This window comes from Fringilla coelebs (genome assembly GCF_963513975.1).
Source record: "Fringilla coelebs genome assembly, chromosome: 3".
Lineage (NCBI taxonomy): Eukaryota > Metazoa > Chordata > Aves > Passeriformes > Fringillidae > Fringilla > Fringilla coelebs.
This window is the reverse complement of record NC_140030.1, coordinates 109,200,600-109,213,479: the sequence shown is the minus strand read 5'-3', so window position 1 is coordinate 109,213,479 and position 12,880 is coordinate 109,200,600. Positions and strand designations below refer to the sequence as shown.

Here is a 12,880-nt window from a genome sequence, read left to right as displayed (position 1 = left end):
TTCTATTTTGATGAAACAGTGCTTTTGGGGTTTTTTTTCAGAAGCTTCCTGCCAGGTTTATTGGTAATTTTATCACATGCTGTCATCCTAAGAAGAGCAACCTCTAAGCCCAGGCCATGAAAGCCACTGTTGTCACCATTTTCAACATCTTAGCATGAATCCATTGAAGAGCTAAAGAACATTTCCTCCACCCTTCAAGGATGCTTGGGAATGCTTCTCTCTCCACCACTGGTAGCTGGGTCTCTCACCAAACTCTGAACTTGATGGTTCACTACTTAGTAACAATTACATCAGCAAGTTATCAACCTTATTCTCATACTCAATCCAAACACAGCTACTAAAAAGCAAATTGACTCTATCCCAGCCAAACCCAGGGCAATCCTGTCTTAGAAGCTGTTCCTCTCCAATTAAATTTTGATTCTCCTGATTGGTCTACTCCTCTCACTCTTTGCCCTTCAAGTGATTAGTCTCCTAGATTTCCTTCTCCCATCCACCTTATAGCTCATTACTCTGAAACACCTCGGCCCCTTCCTGTGGCTTTACTGCTTTTGTCCCTTGCAGTCACCTCTCACTTCCCAGAAACTGGTTTTGCTTACAAAAACTAGAGCACCCACTAAAGATCTGAGGCATTTTCACAATCTGGGTTACTAAAACCAATATGGAAAAGTTCCTACAGCATGAATTGTTCTGAAACAGGGCAGGGAAAACTAAAGAGCTCTTTTCCTTGCCCACTCAGAACACACAGCTAAATCAGACCCATCCATATCCTTCCACAGCTACAGCATTCACAAGGGCAGCCCTGCCATCCCAAATCTAAGTTAGCTTTGAGTCTGACCTAATCAAAGCATCATCCAACCAATGCTTCAGTGAGAGCACTTCCTTCCTAAAATTACAATTTCCATTCCACAAGTGTTCCAGCATTTCATTTTCTTCAAAAATGGCAATTACTTTTTGAGATAGAAAATGAAGGATATCTGATAGTGACCCTGGTAGTTAGAGTGTCTTGCTGTTTAATCACCTTGCAGATTCCAAACCACAGCTGAGAGACATCAACACCATTTCCCACAAACAAAGGTACCATAAACTGAGCAGTAAAACTAAAGTGTGGTAGAAACTTCATCACTTTGCCCACTGCTGCATGAGTGCTTCAGTGAGTAACACACAGTGCAGATTCCAGCTTGCTAATAGCACATTTTCAATATTATTGCCCAATTACCTATGGTTTAAACTAAGGTGGTGGGGTTTTTATGGCTGTCTACTAGACTTCAATTTTCCAAACTACTGCAGAGAAGGTAAGTATTCTGACTCCATGATGTAAACTGGTGCAAATCTGGCAATGCTGCCTTCAGAGTAGGTAGCCTTGAAATGTTCCCAGATGCCACCAGGCAAACAGCCCTTGAACCTGGAAAGGGTTGAGGTTTAACCACATGTACTCCTCCTGCCAGCAGGACAACACAAAATTCATTGAAGTTGCACGTTCTGAGGCACCCCTGCAGTGCCAGGTCCTCACGACATAAGGCTGGCAGCCCACAAAGGACAGGGACACAGCTGGCAGAGGAGTCAGCTGGGCCAAAACCCCTGATCCCAAACATCCATCTTTCAATTACTGACCTCCACATCTCAGCACCCTCACTCTGGCCCTCACAGTATGCACACACACACAAACAGGAATCAAATCCACACTAATCACTACTGGGAAGGATCACAGCTTAGCCAGACAAGTTATTTTTTTTCTCCACTGCAGCAGCTTGCCCAGTCTGCTGTGCTTCCAAGCCGAACCTCAGGCAGCCTAGAGACTGCTCTGAAGGGCTCAGCACTGCACTGTCTCCACAGCTCTGGGGACAAACTTCAAACCAATGAACAGAAGTGGTGACATCTCCTCCATAGCTTTAGCAGACAGTTGGAGAACCTCAGGGCAGTGCTTGCACTTGGAATACTGCTGTATTTGCTCTGAACTGCATCAGAGGTACCAGGTTACCAGGCTCAGAGCTGTGGATGCCCTGCTGACTCACCAGGAGATGATGGATGCAGCCCAGCATTCTATGAAAACCCTTGTGACTCACTCCAATTTTGAGCAGGCTTTTTATAAGAAAAGGCTTTTTATACTATTTCCAAGATCAGGTTTAATAGTCACCAAGAAGTAAGGAGTATTCAAATATAAATAGTAACAAGAAAAAATCTACGAATACTTACAAATTTCAAGTGTGAAAGAACAGTTTGGGCTCAGAGACTTGTTTGCATATGTTCCAAGGGAAAATATTTCAGCTTGAAATAATCTTATTTAAAACTGCAGACAGTCTCAAAAGCAAGATGGTAACTATAAAATAAGCCCATATTGATGCTAATTGAGTCTCACTTTCTGGCAGAGGCTGTTAGGAAGGCTCCTGACCCACATCCTCTCCCCTGTTTATGGCCTGTATCAGTCACTGCCAGTGTTCATTGTGATGCCGACTGCGTGACAAGGCCAGCTCTGACCCATCTGATTTATCTCTGTCACAACTTGAGCACTGCTCACCAGAAGTGATGGAAGGCAACAATGACTGAGGGATGCAGCTCGGTGACACTGAGCACATGGCCTGGGCTCGCCTTGCTCTGAAGGGAAGGCAGAGGGAAGCACATGTGTGTCAGCTCATGTGGCAAAGACAGATAGGACAAAACAGTGGGCATCACTAACCCATTCATTGCATGTTAGCTCTGTGATCAGCAAGTAAGCACTAACTATTTAATTAGTCAACTAATTAGTGACAGGCAACATGGAAGGCTTCAGATGTTCCCAGACAAATGCAAAGATAAAAAGCCTAATTAACGATCAAGCATTATGCTAACTACAGCCAAACAGGCCAGATGTGTGGGATACTGTGTGCCCCAGTGCTGCCAGATAACGGGCTCTGACAGGAACCCTGTTCAAACCCTGCCACCTCAGAGCTGATCCTGGGTACCCCAGGCTCCCAGCAGGAGACACTGTCCTGCAGTAAAAAACTCAAGCTTACTGTGCTGGATTCCAATTCTACTTTTAGAAAAAAAATTCAGGCCTTTGATAAAAATGTACTTAATTCCATCTGGTTCTTAAATGCAATAATTATTTTCATGTGCCCATAGGGAGAAGGAAATAAATTTCATAACAATCTCACATTAAATACTGTGATTTTAGGCACCATTCATTTATGGCTATCTGATGTAGCATGTTCTGTACATTCCAATGTCCTCAGAGAAGAAGTCATTGTTTGCATCAGGGTTTGGGTTAAGGAGGTTTTCAAAACCATGGATTAAAAATGGTTTTCCCTATAACCAAAAACAATAGTAATTTCCAGAGCTATATGCAAAGAGGTGGATAAAAGCTAATGGGTTCCCTGCACTGGAACCAGTGACAAGACACTGCTGGGAGCAAGCTCCATGATCCTTAAGCCAAAATTCCATCCCTGCTGCCTGGGTTGCATTCTGCTCCAGGAACCTGGCATTGGGATTTAATGGAAACACTGGGGTTTCTAACTCTATGTCCTTCTGGTCTAACCCTGCTGCCTTGCCCATCCCTTTGTCACTAGCAAAGGAATGAATGAAAAAAAAAAAACAAAACAACCAAACAAGAAGCCAACCACTGTCACACCTGCACCCCCAGAGCTGCTGTCACACCAAGAGTTGGCCAGGCAACGGGCCTGCCTCTGCAGCGCTGCTGCCTCCACTGGGCACTTGGCCCTTTGGCAAAAACAAAAAATCCCTGTGCACCTCAAGAAAAGCAGCTCTACAGCTGAAAACATATACCTGCACATGCTGCCTGAACAGCATGGAAAGGCCTAAAGCTCCTTTGGAGTTTGGGTGGGTGAGCAGTGGTGCCATGGCTCTGTGGCACTGCACCCCGGGATGTGCTGCCCATGGCACAGCAGGAGGTGTCCTGCCACGGGGCAGCAAAGCTCATTCTCAGGGTCATTTCTCTGCTTAATGAAAAATGGATCTCTTCAGTCTCTAAGAAGTTGAAAACACTTGCAAGATTGAGTTCCAATAATTGCCACATCAGTAAGTGAATTACATTTATGTGTTTCCATGGTGACTGCTAATGTAAAATAATTAAGTATGAAGAATAATGATGAGAGAACGACTTCCTCTTTTTAAGGATTAGGGCTCATAAATTGATTCAGTCCAGCTATTTTTAGTGCATGCAACCTTTGCAGGGAATATTAGAAAATTATGAGTAAATTAAACTAAATTGTTTTAAAAGGCCTTCACACTGATCAGGAGGCTATTTGCAGTTGATGTGAAAATTAAAACCTAATCTTTTGCAAATTTATCCCTCTATTAATATAAATTTTGTGACACTGCACTAAGAGCTGGCTCTGCGGCTCTCTAAGCAACAATCCATGTCTGAGGCTGGGTGCCAAAACAAGCTCAAGGAGGATGTGTCCTGCAACAACTCTGCCATGGTTTGGTTCAAATTCAAGCCCTGGATGCAAAGGCTCGGCCGAGGGAGCCCGAGGGCAACACCTGCAAAGGCCTGTTCACTATAGACTCAGCTCTAAAGGTCAGGTTTAACTGAATTTGGGGTGGAACTGAAAGCCTAAAAGGTGCTGAGAGCAAGAAGATGAGGGAAAACTATTTACCCTAAGATGGGATGCTTTACAGGAAGTCAAGAACTAAGAAGAACAAGAAGCAGAAATTTTCTTCTACACTGCTCCAGCAATACAACATCTATAAAGCACTTATTCCTCTCCTGATGTATTGAAAATATCATTTGTGATGTTATCAATGGTTGTTGTAGAAATACAAACTCCTGGCTAAACTGAAAAAAGAAAAAAAGGCAGAATTTTCCATTCTCCATCCCCCATAAAAGCACCAGACAACTCTCTCAGTTCTTGTTGCATCTTGTAAGAATCATGTTCCGATTCTGAATTTTATATTCATTTCTGCAAGTCTTTTAGTATGTGTGATCAAAGGAACTGCATTCTCACAGTTTGACTGCCCAGTAAGCCACTGGAGAGTGCAACAGTGAGACAGCAGAGAAAACACCCTGTCCTTGTGGTGGGAAGGCTGGTAAACAGCAGAATTCATCCATAGGTTTCCCTGCCTTAGACTTAGGGAAAGGGGGATTCAGATAGGTTTGGGATCCCACCAGGGACAACTGGCTTTAAAGGACAATACTGCTTGGGGCCATTGACTCCACCTTCCCTCACAAGACTGCAGTTTAAGAACAATGGCCAGAGCAACTTCAGGTGTTTTCAACACACATTTTCAGCATGCCTTTGCCTTAAGGGTCCATGTGCAACCAGGAGTTTCTTGGAACCCTGTGAATCCCAAGGCACTCAGGATGCCAGCACCCATCTCTCCATCCCCACTGGAACCCTGTGAGTCCCAAGGCATGCAGGATGCCAGCAGCCATCTCTCCATCCCCACTGGAACCCTGGGAGTCCCAAGGCACGCAGGATGCCAGCACCCATCTCTCCATCCACACATGCTCAGACATTTAACATCCAGTACATTGAGACAGACTCAAGGAATGCTTTAAATGCAAGAAACAACCCCCTTCATACAAAAGGGAACACATCCTTTTCAGCAAAGGAAATAAAATTAAAAACTTACCAAAAAATAAGTGTTTCCAGAAAAGAGATTCCAACATCAGATGCGCCAACCACCACAATTCTAGTGTTGATACACACTTTTGATTCCAGCACCAGCTTTCGATTAATGTGGTTCAAAGCATATTTCAGCTGTTAAAAAATACATAAGACATTTAAAACAGTAAAAGCTTGCTAAGAATCATTAAACTCTCAGTGATGCATTACCTTGCATTCACACAAAACTTCTTATGGCTTACTGACATGACTAATACCATTTTTCTGTGCACAGCACCAGATAAGTGGTACTAAAATATGAGGAATATGTGCATGTTTAATAGGTCACAGAAAATTACAAGAGCTGAATGGTCTGGTTTCTCTATATAAGATGCTCTGTAATCCTTGCAGGAGAGGACAAAACATTGCCTCTGCTATTGTTCACTGCCATTTATCAAACACCTCAAGAACTTGTATTTACATACTGCTAAGGCCATTTTTATACCTCCTAGAGCAGTTTTTACTCTTGCTGGTCTATTTATGGAAATGGTTTTACTCATAAATTAATTAGGAACTTATATTTTGAGTATATTTTGAGTGTGTTTAATTGAAAACTCCCTTTCCAAAACTATCCCTCTCTTTTCTAAAGTACCGAGCAGCTACCTGGAAAGCCAGGTTGCCACACAAGTAAAAAGCAAAGCTCAGTACTGGGACCAGTACTCCAGTCACAAATCTTACTGCCACGTTGGGAGTTACTAATTTCACCTTCCACATCACTTCATGCACATTCTGGCTAGGGGAATAAACTCCATGTGGGTTTTTTCTATGTGTCTCTGGGTCTCGTTACCTAACAGATTCTCAAAACAAATACACAGCTAAGATAAAAGAGATATTATTGCATTTGACAGGTTAGGTTTTTTTCACCTTGACTATATTTAGCTTTCAAATTTCTGATGAAAGACAAGGAAATACTTTCCAACTCACAGTACAACACACTTTGCATTTTCCCTACTACTCTGGGTTGCCTATATTCCCATTTCACAGAATAGGTAACTGCAGGTTCATAAATGCCCTGGGAAGACCAATACAAAATGGAGCCACTTCTGTTATTTGTCAGACACTTCTATAAATCCCTGCTGTGGCACTCAAGAAGGAAGCAATCTAAGGCTTCTAACAGGTTTTCCTCTACTACAAATAGGAGACAGCACCAGTAAAATTAAGTCTTCTAAATTCATCCTATGGAAGTACAGTAGAAATATATTCTCTATACATCAGCTGACAGAGTAACTCACTAGATGAAGAGTACTTTTTCTTTAGAAGCTGTGGTAATTATGTGAGCCTTCTCAATAAGTACATAGCACATTGAGATCCCCAAGAGATCTTTAATGCCATGTCTTTGCACTGGTAGAGCTCCACAGCTGAGGTTTCAGCACAGCCCCACTACACTGTGTAATTCACTAGAGTGCTGTCCTGTTCCCTTGAGGAAGCATTATGGATCAATTCCCTGCCCAATGGCATGACTGCACAGCAAGTCATTCAGAATGTGGCAAAATTAAATGTCACCTTTGGTCAGGCAACATTATTTTTTACTGCCAGATAAATGTTCTTTGAGCTGTAGTTCACCACAGTGCAATGATGACATCCAGTGGTGAGCCAGATTCATCTCAGGGACTGGACTGCCCTGGGAAAATTCCAGAAGATATCTCAAAAAGTATGCCAGCCCAGGGTGGCTGGTTAATGGTGGCCAGCTGTGTGGCAGCCAGCACAGGCCCACAGTGAAGAATGGCTGGGCAAGGGACAGAATCATCCTGCTACTCCAAACCAGGTCTGCACAGGACACAGGCAAGTATCGACAGCAAACCTCCATCATCCCATTTAAAGCCAGCGCTCTTGAAATGGTTGAACACTCCTTACACAAGGATCTGCCAGCAAAAAGGATTTTAATCATAAATAATACAGACTACATCTCTAACATTTCCACATTTCAGAAGATGAAAAAGCCCTGGAAGTGTACATCTTTAGAAGAATTTTTAGGAAAAGAGAAGAACCAGTGCCAACTATTACCGACATCCCCCACTACTTAAAATCAAACTCAGGCTGCATTTCTTGGTCACGATGGTTATGCCCCAGCTACAGGAGCTGTTGCTCTGCCCCTGCTGACATGTGTGGAGCTTTCCCAGTCCCACAATCAGCTGGGGAGGACTCTGTGCCCTCACCTCAGTATTCACATGCCTGGGGAATGGCAGATAGCAATTCTGACAGGCTGGGTTTTGCTGCACACACAGACTTGCAGGAGTTTTCCTCCTTCTGGAAGAAAGTGATTAAGTGATATTTGTGTTGAAATGCAGCTTTAATAAATTAATAAAATGGTAAAATCCATGAAAAGAAACTACTGGTAATGTACCCAATCAATGAAAATAGGCAGAATACCAGTAGCAAACAGCATAAACCCAACAGGCCTCAAGGCAATGCCAAGCTCAAACATCTCCTTCTACTGCAGTGCTGGTGGTTTACGTTAGTGCACTGCAGCAATGAAAGCAGGAGTACAATTTCCCTGGAAAGAGTTGTCTAATTTACAAAACAGCTCTTGTATCAGTGGCACAAAGGCAGCCTAGGAGTAGAATATAACCTGGTTTGTTCCCCACACAACAGCCCCAGCACCAACAGCTGTCATGCTCCAGAAATCACCTTTCTACAGCTAAGTACCCTAAAGGGCCCCAGGGAGTGAGGAATTAGGTGGACTGGTCCCATAATACCACCTATTTTAACAACATGTCACGACAAACAGCTACCTGTGCTCCCCAGAGGAGTAATCAGACATCATCACTGACAGGTCAATAGCAAACTAACATGTTTGTTTTGTATCCAATCTATTAAATAAACCAGCAATCATTAACTAATGCAAGGCAAAAAGCATTAATTGCCATTGGTAGAAAAGGCATATATAGAAAGGAGGATTTCCTTTGGTTATCAGATGATTATTTGGGGTACTGGCGCCCCTACCCCCCATGCTGTTCCTGTCTGGGTGCAGAGGGACAGAGGAGCTGGCAGGGGTGGCCCTTTGGCACCAGCCCATGGGGCTATTCCTTCACATAGACAGCCAGTGCCATCACTCTGATCCTTCACACTGGACCTCTTTAAAACACTGATGCAGCCCCCAAATGCTGACAACACACACCCTGTATGGAACCATGGCTTTCACTTACAATTTCACAACACAACAGAGCAGGATTAATCTATGGCATCCAGAATTCACACATCCTTCTACCCCAAGCAACCAATGGAAAAAGAGTCATGAAATATTGATTAGGTTTCAGCAAACACATTATTTCCTTTGCACTTTCCAACTACATACAGCTTCATGTCCAGCTTTTCTGTTTGCTTTGCACATGCCTTGGGAATGGATTCATGGTACATTTACCCACAACTTTATATTAGATGTTGATGATACAAACTCACATCCAGAATATTTTGAGGCTCCTTTTAGTTCTGTTTTTAAACACTGGACCCTGGGATAGCTGTAGGTTTTGTACATATCTACATATGCTTATAATAATTTTTTTATAATAGATCAGGGTTTACATTAGCTTAGTTCTTACGAACAAAACCATGGAAACTGAACACCCAAAAATATAAAACAAAAAATTTGGACAAAGTATTTCAGCCCTGATAGGAAGAAAACAGCACTGTGTTCTGAACTGGGCACTGGAAAGTCTATCCCAGTAACACTCAGTGGTGCGTCAGAGCTGCTGCAGTCCTCTCCGGGACTCCTCATGCAAAGGCTCCATAATGCTGCAGAATTTGCAGCATCACACAATCCTTTCCTTTGGAAAAGACCTTTAAGGCCATCAACTCTGACCACTAAACTTAGACTTGACTTTATTAGACCCTGAGGACTCGGGTTCTGCCCAGCTAAATGCACTGAAGTGTTGGCTGCAGTTCAAGTATCTAGCAGTGGTCCACAATCACAAGGGCTGCTCGGGGCACTGCCTGGCAAACACGGGGCAGCCTCGTTTGTTATGTTCTTGGCATCTTCACTGATCCCTCACTACTGCTTGGAGGGGCCCTGCCAGCCCTGGCTTGTGGGATTCTACATCTGCCTGCAGTGCTTTTGTTTTACTGCAACATTTGTTACTGAGAAATCCCAGCGATTGTTACTGCTCTAGAGGATCCGCATGATCTGAACTGTTACTGCAAAAACCATCAGAAGCAGTGAAAGCAATTAACAAACCTGTTAGCAGAGTAGTGCTGAGCTCAGCGACAGTGACAGGCAAACAAGAAGGTGAGCAAACAGAGCTATTTTAATTTCAAGCTCCATTTGAACCACAAGTTAAAAAAAGAAACATCAATGTTTACCAAGGCGATATGAACAAAACTGATTGGAAAATGCATGCTTTTCCAGCCTGCATTAGGAATTGTTTTCTAAATACTAGCTACATTCCAAAAAGCCTCATTAGAAATCTCTGCAAACATGTTTTCAAAAACTGTATCCAAGCATCCACAGATTTATACAAACACCAGAAACAGAAGTAAAAGAAACAATGATGAAGAGTGCAGTCTTAATTGTTTTGTCTTCGTCAAAGAACCCCTTTTAGGAACTGTAGCTTGAATAGATAACAGCTCGCTTTTACAGAATATTTTCATCCACAGATCCCCAAAGCCTCTTTGGATGAAGTCAGTATAATTACACCATTATTATGCCTGTGTGTGTAAATGCTGATCTTCAGTTTCTGGAAAACACCACCTCTATATTCATAATCAATCATATGCCAGTCCCTATGGCTCCATACAAAACCAGGGATTTCCTGCTTGACTCCAACCAGCAGCAGAAGAGAGCAGAGCATGGACACATCTATTTAATTTCCTCACAGAACCACTGTTACCATGGTAAAAAGATGCACTTTTTCCCCTTTGAGCACTGACATTTGGATCCCCAGCCCAGAGAGGACTGGGCAGTTCACACATAAGGACCTGACTATTGCTTGCTGCCCTGCTTCAAAGGCCAAAGAAATGAACTCAGAATGGTGCCACTTTCAGAGAGGTCAGTTCTCCCCCGTTTTTCTGGGAAGAAAGGGAAGGAAAGGAAGGCACAGGAATTCAATCAAAGCATTCAAGCTGGCATGGGAGTACAGCACATAGCTGGCTCTAGTCCTCTGACAGCAGCCATTGCTACCCAGGTCATCTGTCTATGGTTTATCCTTCAAGGCAGGAGGAAAGAGAGCGGCAAATACAAACTTGGGCTTTGGCCAAGGACTGACCCCATTAGCTCCACATCCCTCTGAGAGAGAAGCATGGCTGGCAGTCCCTGGGGAAAGGAGCCCTACAGGGACCCCTGGCCTTAGCACAGGAGCAGCAGACAAGGGGCAGCTTGCACTGGTCTCTAGGCACGCTGAGCCAGCCTGCAGAGGCAGCTGCCCACACACACCCCCACAGCTACACCAGCGACAGAGTGGAGCCACAGCAAGAGAAAGCACAGGCACCTCATGTACAGACTCAGGGCAACAGAGGCAGCAATTCAAATATACTGAACTCATTGAGAAACATAAGAGAGGTATAAAGTTAAAAGCTTGAAAAAAACCAGAATAAAAATCTTAACATTTCATACTGAAAATAATGGACATGAGGTAACAAATAATAGTCTAGGATATGAGGGGAGATCGATTTGTAGGGTCAGCAAATCAAGTTTTAGTGAAAGCAGACATACTTCACTTTTTAATGGTAAACATTACCTTTCAGTGGCAAAAATATCTGTTTCCTCCTTATAAGCTGGAATTATCAATCTAACAAACAGCTTTGAAAAAGCTTTAAGCCAAGTCTGACCTGTTTGTAAGCAGAAGTGCCTATTTCAGTTTACTGCAAATGTCATTAACACCTGTACAGCACTGACACTGTGCTTTCAAAACAAAGATAGGTCATCTTACTTTTAATTTCACACATGCACATAAGTGGTAAACATTCCTGTTAATGATGCCATCTGGTGCCTCCCACAACGGTGTGACACTCAGCCTTCCAAACAAAATGTAATGGCAGCATTGCACAAACCCCACTGACATTTACAGTGAGGAAATTTGTTATCAGCCTCACTTCAGAACGCCTGTTTGTGTGCCTACTGGTGCCATAAAACCATCACCTTCACCAGTCAAGGGGAAGAACAATAAATAATGGATTTTCATCCATGCACATACTACAAAAGCATTAAAAATTCATTACTCAAGCACATGAACATCTTAAGCAACAGTTACTGCTTTAAAAATTAATACTACTCCCCTGGTTAAGTGAAAACTATCCACAGCAAGCCTTTGTTTGTAATCCCAGTGTCCACACACAAATTGTAACACAAAGGAACTCTGCTGTTTTAACTTTGATACATGAGCCTTGATATTTAAAATGCAGGGAATTCTCTTGCCCATCCTCCCTAAGTTCTCTGCTATATTTGCTCTTTATCTTAGTAGAGGCCTAACGATGAAAATAAACCCCAAACCCTGAAAAACCTTCCATATTTTAGCCATATTCAGTACATTCCAGTGCTTCAACTGCACATAAATAGAACTGAAACTGCCAGAATAAACCTTTATTTGCTACAGGTATTGTACCAAGCCAGCACAGACTTAGCTCCAAGGCAGACAGAGGGTAAAACAGCAGTGACTGCCTCCCCTGTGTTACCTCAGGCACTGCTCTTCCAGAAGCACTTCCAGGAGCAGAGCTGGATGCTCCTGTGGTTGTTCCTGCAGACCAGAACAGGGAATGGCCAGTGCCCAGGATGGGCATATACTTCAAAGCAGAGGCTCTGCTGCTTCACAGAACTTGTGCCTCTCCCTCTCCACCTTCTTGACCTTTTTCTGTGGACACATAAGGTGACAAACTGTGCAGTTTGCACTCTCAGCTGCAGTTGGAAGCAAAGAGCTTTGTTTGCTCAGAACGGATTGTTCTGTGGCAGTCTCAGTGAAAAACCTCTCCCCCATGCTTTAAAATTTTATTTTAAGTCCTTGTTTTCATTGCCTTTGAATTACAACTGAACTAAAATTCTCAGGCTGTGTACACTGTGGACTGGCTGGGACTAGACAGCAAGGTGTTGATAACAGTCAAATAATCAGTTCTGAGTCCTTTCTGTTCCTCTGCCTGCACAGGTCAAGGTAAAGGCTTGTGCTCAGTCTGGGCACTAATGAAAGGTTCAGACAGCTGGTAATGAACAGGTCTAAACACCAGAAAGTAGAAGCCACAGAGAGTCAAGTAAATAAAGTAGAGCCCCAGGAGTTTGTTGGAGGGGACACCAGCATCTAGGGATGAGTTTTCTATAGAAACACTGCTATAGATCAGTTTCATTTTTGTTTTTTAAACAA

The 12,880-nt window shown here is 43.2% G+C and overlaps 1 protein-coding gene across 1 annotated transcript in view; it reads right to left on the bottom strand.

Annotated features, from left to right (window-relative positions):
- Positions 1-12,880, bottom strand: part of CFAP61 (cilia and flagella associated protein 61) — a gene marked incomplete at both ends in the record, with an annotated part of 89,583 nt that overhangs the window by 42,680 nt on the left and 34,023 nt on the right. Inside the window, one exon of the mRNA XM_084202281.1 lies at positions 5,569-5,696. Coding sequence (XP_084058407.1) covers positions 5,569-5,696 — 128 coding nt within the window. The remainder of the gene's footprint in view (positions 1-5,568; positions 5,697-12,880) is intronic.